This window comes from Oryctolagus cuniculus, chromosome 16 (genome assembly GCF_051225735.1).
Source record: "Oryctolagus cuniculus isolate XC-2025 breed Fujian yellow rabbit chromosome 16, ASM5122573v1, whole genome shotgun sequence".
Taxonomy (NCBI): domain Eukaryota; kingdom Metazoa; phylum Chordata; class Mammalia; order Lagomorpha; family Leporidae; genus Oryctolagus; species Oryctolagus cuniculus.
The window spans coordinates 19,558,642-19,570,977 of record NC_142882.1 but is presented as its reverse complement, the minus strand read 5'-3'; the positions used below and the strand labels follow the sequence as shown (position 1 = coordinate 19,570,977).

At 67.7% G+C, this 12,336-nt stretch overlaps 2 protein-coding genes across 5 annotated transcripts in view; one reads left to right on the top strand and one right to left on the bottom strand.

The window, feature by feature from the left end:
* Positions 1–3,097, top strand: part of SLC25A42 (solute carrier family 25 member 42) — a 30,061-nt gene extending 26,964 nt beyond the window's left edge. Inside the window, exons 6-8 of the mRNA XM_070059055.2 lie at positions 162–278; positions 432–583; positions 1,547–3,097. Coding sequence (XP_069915156.1) covers positions 162–278; positions 432–583; positions 1,547–1,854 — 577 coding nt within the window. The 3' untranslated portion in view covers positions 1,855–3,097. The remainder of the gene's footprint in view (positions 1–161; positions 279–431; positions 584–1,546) is intronic.
* A 96-nt stretch (positions 3,098–3,193) lies between these two features.
* On the bottom strand, positions 3,194–12,220 carry TMEM161A (transmembrane protein 161A). Of its 4 annotated transcripts, none has more exons than XM_089315787.1 (12): positions 12,149–12,185; positions 9,789–9,892; positions 9,273–9,382; positions 8,972–9,069; positions 8,723–8,879; positions 7,201–7,352; positions 5,009–5,069; positions 4,777–4,920; positions 4,573–4,686; positions 4,275–4,449; positions 4,094–4,190; positions 3,194–3,881 (listed from the first exon to the last, which is right to left on the bottom strand). In XM_089315787.1, the coding sequence occupies exons 6-12, from the start codon at positions 7,346–7,348 to the stop codon at positions 3,628–3,630; spliced, it is 993 nt and encodes a 330-aa protein (XP_089171913.1). In that variant the 5' UTR covers positions 7,349–7,352; positions 8,723–8,879; positions 8,972–9,069; positions 9,273–9,382; positions 9,789–9,892; positions 12,149–12,185; the 3' UTR covers positions 3,194–3,627. The 4 variants fall into 4 exon arrangements, with proteins under 4 accessions (XP_089171913.1, XP_069915157.2, XP_089171914.1 ...); XM_070059056.2 differs by having other exon boundaries at positions 9,273–9,353; positions 9,789–9,911; positions 12,149–12,180; XM_089315788.1 differs by lacking the exon at positions 12,149–12,185 and having other exon boundaries at positions 9,789–9,911.
* Between the last annotated feature and the right edge of the window lie 116 nt (positions 12,221–12,336).

Genomic DNA, 12,336 nt, shown 5'->3' with positions numbered 1-12,336 from the left:
TCACACCTCCCTCCCACCCCCCAGGAGACCCCACCCCGCGAGGCACCGGGTCTCACACCTCCCTCCCGCCCACCCACCCCCGGGAGACCCCGCCCCCACCCCCGCCTGGCCTGCAGCCCCCCCCCCCGCCGGGTCTCACCTCCCTCCCACCCCCCCTTCAGAGCCCTGCCGCCTTGGCCTCGCCTCCTCGCTGGCGCCCTGGCCGGGACCACGGCCGCTTCCCTGACGTACCCCCTGGACCTGGTCAGAGCCCGCATGGCCGTGACCCCAAAGGAGATGTGAGTGCTACAGCGTGGACGCCGGGGACTCCCTAGGGGCCGAGCCGCGGCCCTGCCCTCTGCCCCGGGGGTCAGGCTGAGGGGGCGCGGGGGCGGGGCCGGGGCGGGGCCTGCTCTGCCGCCCCTGTGCCCACCCGCAGCCCCTCCCCGCAGGTACAGCAACATCTTCCACGTGTTCATCCGCATCTCCCGGGAAGAGGGGCTGAAGACCCTGTACCACGGCTTCACGCCCACCGTGCTGGGGGTCATCCCCTACGCGGGGCTCAGCTTCTTCACCTACGAGACCCTCAAGAGCCTGCACCGCGGTGAGCGGGCGGGGCGGGGCGTGTGGCGTGCGCATGCGCATGCGCAGGGCGGGCACGGTGGGGCGGTGTCTCCGGCTCGGCGGGCTCCCCAGAACACGTCCGGGCCCAGCAGCGGACCCAGCCCCCGGGGTGCGCAGGCGTGGGCGCTCCGGCGCTGGCCCTCTGCTGCCCCTGGCTCTTGTTAGCGTCCAGGAGCTGCCTCCGGGCCTGCGGTGCAGGTGCTGGGGCCATCCTCTACTGCCTTCCCAGGCCGTAGCAGAGAGCCGGATGGGAAGTGGAGCAGCCGGGACTCGAACCGGCACTGCGGGCCGTAAACCTACTGCGCCACAGAGCCGGCTGCTCTTAAGTGCATTCTCCACGCGCTTTCGGAGGGGCCCTGTGTTCCCGCGTGCGTTGGCACGGCCCTCTGCCTCCGGCTGTGGCACCACAGGCTCCGCCCCCCCACACCCCCACCCCCCCGTCCTGGTCGCAGCCGGGCGTGAGCTGTCTGCGGGCTTTCTGCACGCAGCCAACACCTGGAGCTCGCGTCCCTGGGTGGGTGTGCGACCCTGGGTCCCCCCGCCCCCTCCACCTGGCCCTCCTCCCGACCTGCTCCGGGAATGGCGGCGGCTCGGAGCTCCTGTCCACCTGTCCGTCCGTCTCTGCTCAGTTCCCTTACACGCACGCAGCCTAGACCCGGGGAGGCTGTGCTTGGTGTAGGCATGGTGGGCATGGTGGGCGTGGCTTCATTTCTGGGCCAGGTGCGGAGCGGCAGGGGTGTGCGCTGCGGCTCCCGTATCTTAGGGCTGCTTTATACCTCGGAGAAAGTTGTTTCTGGGTTTTGCTGCAAAAGGAGTGATGCGCAGGGGAGCCGGCGCAGCCGGGGTGCGCCGGGGTGCGCGTGTGCACGCACGCACGCACGCGCGGGGAGGGTGCGCAGCCCCGGCGGCGCGCTCACGGCCGCTTGCGCCTCTCGCCCCGCAGAGTACAGCGGCCGCCGGCAGCCCTACCCCTTCGAGCGCATGATCTTCGGGGCCTGCGCCGGCCTCATCGGGCAGTCGGCCTCGTACCCGCTCGACGTGGTGCGGCGGCGCATGCAGACGGCGGGCGTCACGGGCCACCCGCGCGCCTCCATCGTGGGCACGCTGCGCACCATCGTGCGGGAGGAGGGCGCCGTGCGCGGCCTGTACAAGGGCCTGAGCATGAACTGGCTCAAGGGCCCCATCGCCGTGGGCATCAGCTTCACCACCTTCGACCTCACGCAGATCCTGCTGCGGCGCCTGCAGAGCTAGGGGCCCCCAGCGCGGGCGGGAACCGAGCCCGCGGAACAAGGGCGCGCGCGCATGCGCGTGGCTCAGCCCGGGAGCCTGGTCGGGGCCCTTGGTGGCAGCGAACGGGCGGGCCTGGGCTCCGAGCCCACCGGGCCAGGCGCGAAACGGGGGCCTTCAAGTGCAATGTGGGGTGGGGGTGCAGGGGGGTCTCCGGGGCGGGGGCTGCCTCTAGGGGGTGTGGCCTGAAAGGTTGGCCCCGCCCTTGGCGCCCTGTCTGCTGGGGGGCCGCACTGCTGCTGTGAGTGACCCGGTCCCGCCCGCCGGCTCAGAGCCGGGCCCTCTGTGCGTGCGTGGCGCGCTCCCCGCAGCCGGACTCTGGCCGGGATGGGACGAGCCTGGAGCTCAGCTTCAGCCCCCAACGCAGCCCCGCCCCGCCTGTCCTGCCTTCGCCATTGCTGCCCAGGTGACAGCGGCTTCTCCCCGAGAGAGCTCGGCCCAGCCCAGACTCCACGGTCGGGGGAGGGCTGGGGGCGGGAGCGGTGCCTGCCCTGTTTGCAACGTTCCCGGGAGGGTCCTGCTCCTTCCGTGCCGCCCGCCCCACACACCGGTGTCAGGGTCTGGTCTGGCTCCCAGCCTGGGGGGGTGTCTGCCGCAAACAGCCCCCCAGGTCCCGGCCCTCTGCCCAGCCGCGGCACCCGTGGGTCCCTGGCGCAGACCCAGCCATTTAGGACCACGAAGGCTTGGATTTCCGTGTGTGGGGCGGACAGGTGGCGGGGACCCTGGCCCTCCCCGCGTGGGGTGGGGGACACGGAGGAGTCGGGGGCCCTGGGGGCACCCCCACCTCCTAACGTTTGGGGCTTGTTTGGTGGCTGTGTTTCACCTTGGCCGGCCCCAGCTCAGTGGCCGCCTGGTGGAAAGGGACCCGCACACGTGCGCCCCCCCTTCTTCCCGCCATGGAGCCACGGGTGTGAAAACCCCTCGTGGGCCATCCCCCATCTCAGCCCCGTCTTCCCCGCACTGCGCCCCCTCTCGGCCTTGCCCGGCTCTGCAGGTGAGGAGGCCGGGGCGCCCCTCCCGGAGCCTGGAGCGGGACGGAGCGAGGGCAGGGGACGCAGGCACGGGGGACCCCCCTCTGGGCCCCAGGCCGCCGCCCCTGGGCGGGAGTTCTATTTTGATGCCATGAAGATATTGTTTATATATAATGTTTATATATTTTAAAGATTTGTGCCAAGAGTATATTTAATAAAAATCCGAATGACTTCTCCTCGCGCCCACGTCTCTTCTTCAGGTCCGACCCCCGGGCCTTTGCCAAGCTCCAAATAGGCTGAGGTCATTGTGAATAAAGCTTCAACTGCAAGCCTGAAACTTACAGGTTTATTTATTCCAAAGGCAAAGTAACAGATCCTTCACCCACGGAGTCGCTCCTCAGATGCCCCCAACAGCCAGGCTGGGCCAGGCGCGCCCTCCGCGTCCCCACGGGGGCGCTGGGCCCCTACTGCTGCCTCCCGGTACCGGATGGGGAGTGGAACAGCGGGGACTCTGCAGGCGGGGTGCCGCTGTCCCAGCCCCCCAGCCCTCCTCCTACCATCTCAGCCCCCCCAGCCCGCCTGGTCTTTGATGGGTCCAGCAGAGCCGGCCCCACTCGGCCCCCCGCACCCGGGCCCAGGGCCGTGCGTTTCCGGGCGGAGGCTCAGGCACTGCGGTGCACGGCACAGGCCCCAGCCCTGTGTTGCAGCCGGGGGCAGGCACCGAGGCGCGCGAGGGCCGAGGGCCGCGCGGCGGGGCTGCAGGCAGCTAGGAGCCGGCCAGGTGCTGGTGGAAGTAGAGGCCGAAGAGGCTGGACAGCAGCTGGCAGGCCGCCGTCCACCAGATGAGGAAGGCCAGGAGCCCGCGGAGGAGGAGCGGCGAGAGCAGCCCGCCCAGGGCGCCCGCGATGCGCGCCGCCGTCTCCCGGGCCTCGTCTTCCCCCGGGCCGAGCGGCTCGGCGCTGAGGGCGGGCGGGGCCGGGGACAGCGGAGGGGCGGGGCCCAGGCCCCAGGAGTAACCACCTGCGAGAGGGGGCGGGGCAGGCGGGGCACAGACAGCGGCCTGAGCCCCTTCCCTCCCTCCACCCCGACCACTTCCCACTGAGGGCCGACCCCCGCCCAGGCCCCGCCCTGCGTGCCCCAGGCAGAGAGCCAGGCTCTAGGCCCCGCCCCTTCCAGGAGGGCCCCGCCCAGGCTCCACCCTTACCCACGCTAAGTCCCGCCCCGCCCCTCACCTAAGGACTTGAGCAGCAGCGTGCAGTTGAGCGTGAGGATGAGCGGCGTCAGGTACTGCAGGCTCACCACCGTCACGTAGCAGTACACGCGGACCACCTGGTGGGCACGGGGCGGCGGGGGTTGGCGCGGGCCCCTCCCTGAGCGCCCCAGGCCCCCGCCCGGCCCGGGGCGCCCCCGTACCCGCCGCTGGATCTCGCGGGCCTCGATGCGGCCGGCCTCCTTGCGCAGCTGCTCCACGCGGGCTTTGGCCAGGCACAGGTAGGCCTGCAGGTGGGGCCGCGTGACGGCCAGGCGCAGCAGGCAGAGCGCCACCAGCACCCACAGGCGCGCCGAGTCGAAGGCCGCGTCCGACAGCCTGGGCAGAGGCAGCGAGGGCGTGGGTTGGGGGGGGGTCCCCCTGCCCCACCCCCAGCCTCAGGGACCGGAGCGTGGAGGAGGGGGGCCGCTGCTCGCCCTCCCAGCCCCTCCCGGCACGCACAGGGAGACAGACGCCCCGCCGAGGGGCGCCTGCTGCAGGAAGTCCCGCGCGATGGGCCGGGTCCAGAGCCACAAGATGATCACGGGGGACAGGAAGCTGGTGTGCAGCAGCAACCTGGGCGGCAGGGCGGGGCCGAGTGAGGCCCCGCCCCCGCCCCGCCCCCGGCGCCCTAGACCCGCCCCCCAGCCGGGCGGCCCACGTAACTGCAGCAGCGGCCGGTGCTCCGACATGGTGAGCGCGTCCCTGTGGGTCTGAGCCAGCCGCAGCCCGGGGAAGGTGAGGAAGGCGCCCAGCACGGAACCCGCGGCCGCCAGCCCCACGCGGATGGCCAGCTTGGCCACGGGCAGTCTGGGGGCGGGGGACAGCAGGTCAGAGAAGCCCCTACAGGCCGTGGGCACCCGGGGAGGCCCCCAGCCTGCCTCCCCCCAAGACTCACGCCCAGTCCCAGCCTTGGTCCTGCAGAAGTGGCTCCAAGCTCCGGGTCATGCTGGCCAGGCCTGGGGAGAGACGGGAGGAGGGAAGTGGTCCTCCCAGGCGACCGCGCCCGTGGGGGCAGGAAGACTCCCCCAGGCCGCAGGGGCCCCTCTCCGCACCCGTAGGGGCCAGGCGCTCGGCCAGGCAGGAGGGCCACTTCGTATCCGGCTGGGACTTCCAAGTCTGAGCTTCTGGATTCTTCCAGCAACTGGGGCGGGGCGGGGGGGGGGGTGAAAGGTTCCCACGGGAGAAGCCAAAGTCCTCTGTTCAGCGCCCAAGATTTTTCCCACGGACAAGGGCAAATCAAACAGGAGCTCGCCGCCCCAAATCGCCACCAGGGCGAGGCGGCAGCAGGAGACAGACAGGGACGAGTGGGCTCCAAGGACCTGGAGAGGAAGGCTGGAGCCCAGGGGAGGAGGGCAGAGGCGGGGGCAGGCGTGCGTGCTCGGGGGAGGGGCTGGGCACAGCGGGGGACTCGCAGGCAGCGTCCAGCCAGGGCTCGAGGCTAGCGCAGAGGAATGAGAGGTGCGGTCATCGGGAGGGGCGGCGGTCATCGGTAGGGGCGGCGGAGAGCCGAGGACCCCCGACCAGGGCAGGGAGAAACCCAGCCCGGTGTCACTCGCTGGGGCGCGCCCCCGACCCAGAGATGGCAGAGAATATCCAGCTGTGTGTGTGTGTGTGTGTGTGTGTGTGTGTGTGTGTGTGTAAAGATCTGGTTATTTGAAAGGCAGCGGGACAGGATGACACACCTCTGACATAGGGAACTAGAAGGCAGAAAGAAATGGGATGTTGCAAAGATAAAGGGGCCGGCGCTGTGGCGTAGCGGGTAGAGGCGCCACCTGCAGCGCCGGCATCCCACATGGGCGCTGGTTTGAGTCCCAGCTGCTCCACTTCCCATCCAGCTCTGTTTCCAAATGCCTATACCTGACCTATCTTTTTAACAGTTTTATTTACTTAATTAAGAGGAAAAGAGACAGATCTGCCGTCTACTGGTTCACTCCTAACAGCCCACCGTAGCTAGTGCCAGACCAGGCCAAAGCTGGGAGCCGGGAGCTCCATCCAGGTCACCCTGTGGCTGGCAGGGGCCCGAGGACTCGAGCCACCACCACTGCCTCCCAGGGCCCCCACGAGCAGGAAGCTGGAATCGGGATCCAGGGCATGAAATCCAGGCGGCCAGCCAGGAGAGGCAGGCTTCCAACGGGTAGGCGTTCACCTCTATGACATTTTAGACATTCATGGAATGGTCCATTGGTTCCAGAAGACAAGACACAGGCTGCCCTCACGGTGCAGTGGGGGAGGCTGGAGCTGCAACCGGACATCCCACAGGGGTGCCGGTTCGAGTCCTGGCTGCTCCACCTCCAATCCCGCTCCCTGCTCATGCGCCTGCACCCGCATCCCCTGCGGGGGTGCCCGATTGAAGTCCTGGCTTTGACCCAGTGAGCAAGGCACAAGTGCTTGGGTCCCTGCCGCCCACCCGGGACACCTGGACTGGGCTCCAGGCTTCTGGCTTTGGCCTGGCCATGCGGCCACCTGGGGAGGGACCCTGTGGTGTGCTACAGTCCAGTCACACAGAAGGGAAGGACCAAGGAGATCAATGAAAAATGAAGAATTGGGGGACAGGGGGGAACCTGTGCAACTTCTATCACAAAGGATAAGTTCTTCAATATATAAAGAGCTCCTACAAATCAATAAAAGGGCCAGCCACCAGTTCTTTAAAAGGTGGCCCGGGGCCATTCCTGCAACAGTGTCTCCTAGCGACAGCCTGAGACAAGCGGGAAGAGGAGCCTGGCTCCCCCACCACCGGTCCCAGAACTGAACAAAACCACACTGGACAGCCACTCCGCGCCGTGACGGCAGGTGCGCAGCAGCGCGGCCGCCAGGGCCACCGCCAGCACTGGCTGTGTTTTTCACCGAAGCAGACGGGGTGCGGGGTCCCCTGCACCCCAGGTTCCGTCCGGGGGGAACAGGGAAGGAGGCGATTGTCCTCCACACCTCCTACCCCGGACCTCTCTCGGGGCGGCGGTGAGCACGGACCGGCACGGGACAGACGCAGCCCCGAGCGGAGCTGTCACAGCCGCGGACACGGCCCCTCCTCCCCAGCGCCCGCGGCCAGCCCGGCGCCGCCCGCCCGCACGCACGCACGCACGCACGCACCTGGCTCCAGGCCCAGCTCCAGGGTCTCCTCCCGCACCACCTGCACCAGCATGGCCAGCATGAGGAACAGGAAGGCGAAGGCGAGGCAGACCGAGCGCTCCCCACCCTCCTCGGCGCTGAAGTACAGCCGGGTCACCGTCAGGAACATCTTGCTGGGGGCGGAGCTAAGGAAGACTGGCAGGCAGTGTGGGGGCGGCCCCTCCGCCAGGGACCCCTCCTGTCTACCACGCCCCCCATCCCCACTCCGGAGCGCAGACCGGCCCCAGGCCTGGGGGGAGGAGTCTGCGGTCCCAGCTCCAGCTGGGAGCCGGGGGTGTGGTTGGGGGGTGTGGCTAGTCAGTGACCTCATCAGTGGCGGCGGCCAATCAGGAAAGGCCCCCAGTCGGTGCGGCTCCCCGCCCCCCGTGGGTAACGGGGCCCCAGCCCTATTCATATCCCCTTCACGGGAAGTGGGCTGAACCTGCGTGGGAGACCTGGATGGAGGTCTGGGCCCCCGACTTTGGCCTGACCCAGCCCCAGCTGTCTGAAATTTTTATTTGAAATCCAGAGAGGGTAGGGGGTAGAAGGAGGGAGGGGGGAGAGAGCGAGGGGGGGGGTCTTCCGCCCACAGGTTCACTCCCCAAATGCCAGTAACAGCCAGGGCTGGGCCAGGCCAAGGCCAGGAGCCAGGAGCCCCCTCTGGGTCTCCCACACGGGTGGCAGGAGCCCAGGTGCTCGGTCCCCAGGGAACCAGAACAGAATCAGAGCAGCAGGGACTCGAACCCGCGTTCTGAGATGCCGGTGTTGCAGGGGCGGCTTAACCCCCCGCACCACAATCCGGCCCACATTTTTTTTTTCTTTAAAGAGATTTGAGAGGTAGAGTTGCAGAAAGAGAGGACGAGAGAAGTCTTCCATCCGCTGGTTCACTCCCCCCCAAGTGGCCATAATGGCCAGGGCTGGGCCAGGAGCTTCCTCCTGGTCGCCCATGGGGTGCAGGGCCCAAGCACCTAGGCCATCCTCCACTGCACTCCCGGGTCACAGCAGAGAGCTGGCCTGGAAGTGGAGCGGCTGGGACTCGAACCGGCGCCCCTATGGGATGCTGGCGACGCAGCAGAGGCTTAGCCTACTGTGCCATAGCGCCGGCCCTGGCCTCAAGTTACTGAGAAGTTTATTTTGGTGCGGGAACATTTTAAAACCCAGATGTTTTTTTCATCCTGTGCATTTTCCATGAACTTTTTGAAGATACCCCCCCCACACACACACACGGCACCCTGCCCCCCCCATAGAGGGGGCTTTCGGGAACCAGTGTGGGTTTCCAGATGGCTCCGCCCTGCCAGCCCGCGGGGGCGCCACCTCTGCACCTTCTCAGGACGGGCTCCCCAGTCCCCCACCGTCTGCTCTCTGCAGCCCAATGAAGACGGCAGCGGGGACGGCGCTGTGGCGCCCCCTGGGATGCCAGCCCCCGGCGCAGCAGGGGATCCACGCCCCGCGGGGACGGGCAGCAGGGCCCACGCCCACGCCCACGCCCACGCCCGCAGGATACATGGAGAAGGCCACGGTGAGCAGGCACCAGAAGAGGGCGATGTTGGGCTCCTTGGCCGGGCCCAGCACGTAGTAGTAGAGCTCCGTGAAGACGTACACGCCGCCCGAGTACACGGCGAAGTCCACGAACCACTGGTACTCCAGGAAGAAGCGCAGGACTGCGCGGGCCGCCGCTCAGCCTCCAGCCCGCCCGCCCGGGGGGCCGCCCACCCCCACCCCCACCCCCACCCCCGGCGGGGCTGCCGGTTACCCAGGGCGTCCACGGCCGTGAGCGGGCAGGTCTGCAGCTGGAACGGGGCGTCGCGGGGCACGGACAGCGGCTTCTCATCATCTAGGCCGTGGGCCCACCTGCGCACCCCGCCCGTCGGTCAGGGCGGCCCTGCCCACCCCTTGGGAGGAAGCTGCGGCCCCAGCCTGGATACGCACGCTGGGGGTGGGATGACCTTGGGCGCCCCCTCCCGGCCTCAGCAAAGCTGCCCCTAGACAGCCGCCCTCACCCCGGGGAGGGGCTGCCGCAGCCCCACCCCCACCGCGGGCGGCAGCTCACTCACCGCTCCCTCCGGCCCCTGGGCCTCTGCCTCCCCGCCAGGGCCCGGAGCTCCTCCTCGGACGGGTGCTTGTACCGGAACAAACTGGGCGCAAAGATGGGCAGTCAGGAGAGCTGCGGCAGGGGGCGATCGAGGCCGTGAGCCCCCAGTCCCAGGGCGGACCCGGGCTGGAGCAGGGGGGACCCGGGAGGTGCTGGCCAAGGCGTGGGCTGGGGTCCCACAGCCGGGGGATGGGGGATTCTGGGTCGCAGACCCCGGCCGAGCGCGCTCAGGGGGGATCCCGCACACCCCCGAAGCTGCCCGCTAACTCTGCCCAGGAAGCAGGTGTCTTCCTAGGGAGAGAACTCATGTTTGTCCGTGGTGCTTTATAGCAAGTATAATAAACACGGATACACTCAAAGCAATGCCACTAGAGAGGTGGGGCGTGGCCCAGAGGGGCGTGGCCCTGGAAGGCTCCTCCCACCGGCCCACCCCCTGGCTGGGGGCTCCTCCCACCGGCCCTCCCACCCCCGGGCTCACCTGCCACTGCAGAGCAGCCACCTTGCAAAGGAGCAGTGTGGGGCCAGCCGGTGCATGAGCGTGGCCGTGAACAAGGTCACCACCAGCTGCACGCCGAGGACCGCCTGCGGGGAGGGGACAGGACTGGCCACGCCGGCCGGAAGGTCACATGCCCTCCCTCTGAACCCAGGCTATTTATAGAACCAGCCAGGTGTCTGGTTCCAGCAGCTGCTGGGGTGGGGGCGGGGGAGGGGCATCGTAGTTGAGGGGCTCAGGGTGCGCCCGGGAACCAAGAATCCCCTCCCCCAGCATCCCCATCAGAGGCCCAGCCCCAGCCCCTCCCCCTGGCTGGAGCAGGCTGGAGTGGAACCATCTCCCGGCCGGCAGCCCAGGGACTGCCCCTCGGCCCCACCCCCCACCTCCCCGCCAACCACGTGGGGAGCGAGCTTCCACCCGGAGACCTCAAGGAGTCTGCAGAAATTGGAATTCAGCGATGTTTATTTGGATGCAAAAAATAAAAAAGTGCGTGCCTGGCTTTCCCATCGTATTCATTTTTCATGGGCTTTTGATGACCATTGTATGCACGGATTTTTTTTTTTTTTTTTTTTTTTTGCACCAAGACAATGTTTTTTTTAATCCCATTTCCACGAACTTTTTTTAAAAGTTCAGACCGGAAGTGGAGCAGCCAGGACTCGAACCGGCGCCCATGTGGGATGCCGGCGTCACCCTAAGTGACTTCCTTAGAAACCCAGCTCCTTGGAAAACCACTCCATGTCTCCGTTTACACAACTGGGCGGAATGAACGATCTTTAATTAGGAATCTCTAATTTAATTAGGAATCTCTCCTCCCCGCTCATCCTACCTGACAGCCTTTTAAACACACTTTCCTCTATTGATCTACAGATTGGGAGCCGGGCTTTCCCGGTGGGCTCTGGGTCGCTCCCAGTAATAATTATGCAATTATGCAAAACACGCGCTCAGGGGAGCCACCCGTTTGGGTTCCAGATCGCAATCAGCAGCTACAAAGAAACCAAGCTCCCCCGGCATTAAACTAAACTGATTGCCACGGGGAGTCTCGAGTCAGGCAAACGCTGGTGTGTGGCGGGCACCAGGCGGAGCCCCGAACTCAGAACCGCGGCTGAGAAATGCACCATTAAAATGACCACAGCGCTTACGCCCCGCTTGGGACACCGGCGACCCCTCTCAGAAGACCCGGGTTCGAATCCAGCCCCTGGCTAACGCGCACACTGGGAGGCAGCAGTAATGGCCCAGGTGCTGGGCCCCTGCACCCCCGGGAGACCCGGATGGAGCTCCTGGCTCCTGGCTCCTGGCTCTGGCCTGGCCCAGCCCTGGCTGCTGCGGGCATTTGGGGAGTGACCCGCAGAGGGAAGCTCTCTCCCGCACGCATTCAAATGAAATCCCCTCATGCTTTGTAAATTATGGAATCGTCTCACAGAACCTTTTCTCATGCCTGCGACTTGCAAACAAATCAGGAATTTTTCAGTAATAAAATGAGGTTGGCAGTGCCAACCTCCATAGGGCGGGTGGGGGAGGGGCGCCAGCGGCCCCCTCCAGGCCCAGTGGGCGGGGCCGCAGACTTCGGACCCCTCCCCAGGATCTGCAGCCCTGGGACCCCAGCACAGCGGCACCTGCAGACCGGACCCCCCCACACACACACACACCCCGGCCCATCACGCCCCCAGGCCGGGCACTCCGCAGCCCCAGGTCGGCCTCCAACTCCACCCCGCAGCCTGCAAGGCCAGGTGGGGGCCCCGCTGGCCCCCAGTCCTCCCTGCGCTCAGTGGCTCAGGCCTCAGGGGTCTCCCCCGCCCCCCGGGACCGGGGGCTCTCCCTCGCCGACCCAGCCACAGCCTAGAACCTCCCGGCTGGGGCCTGGGGCGCCTGGGATAGGAGGGAGGGAGGCGGGGCAGACGCCCCCCACGGGTCTTCTGGAACCTTCCAGGCAGCCCGCGTCCCTTCCCTGGACCTAGGATCCTCACCCCCCAGCTCAGACTTCGCTGCCCCCGGCCCGGAGGGCGCTCCTCTTCCAACGACCCCTCCCGCAGCGCCCACCTGCAGCGCCGCTCCTGGGACCCTCCCCAGGCAGGGCCAGGACACCGTGCACCCCCTGGCCCTCCCTCTGCCCTGGCCGGCCCTCTCAGGGGCTGCGGGGCCTCGGGGGGTCGGGGTCAGGGGTCCCTGTCCCGCCCCCGACCACGAGCGCCGGGCGCTTCTGAGACCTTTCGCCCCCTCTGCGGACATCCAGGCCCCCTCGACCCGGCCCGGCTTTCTCTCAGCTCCCTGCCACATTCCCCATGCCCGCAGGGACCCCACCCCCAGATCCCTGGGGTGCCCCCTGACACAGCGGGACCAGAGCTCACCATGTCCGCCGACCGGAGCGCAGCGCGCGCAGCCCCCTCGGCACTCCCAGGGAATTTAACCAATCAGAGCCCTCACTCTGCTATGACGAGCAGCCCATGCGACTAATCATCGGGCCGCGAGCCGTCCAATCGCGAGGGACGAGGCTGTTGCTCGCGCTGCATGCCGGGAGTTGTAGTTCGCACCTGCG

What these genes read in the sequence shown, in the direction of transcription:
- TMEM161A (XM_070059056.2), bottom strand. Translation starts at nt 9,844, where the DNA reads ATGCACCGGCTGGCCCCACACTGCTCCTTTGCAAGGTGGCTGCTCTGC. An exon ending in CACGGCCGTGGACGCCCTGG is followed by an intron (nt 8,880 to 8,971) that starts GTAACCGGCAGC and finishes CGGCCCGCGCAG; the next exon opens with TCCTGCGCTTCTTCCTGGAG. An exon ending in GAGCACCGGCCGCTGCTGCA is followed by an intron (nt 4,687 to 4,776) that starts GTTACGTGGGCC and finishes CCTGCCGCCCAG; the next exon opens with GTTGCTGCTGCACACCAGCT.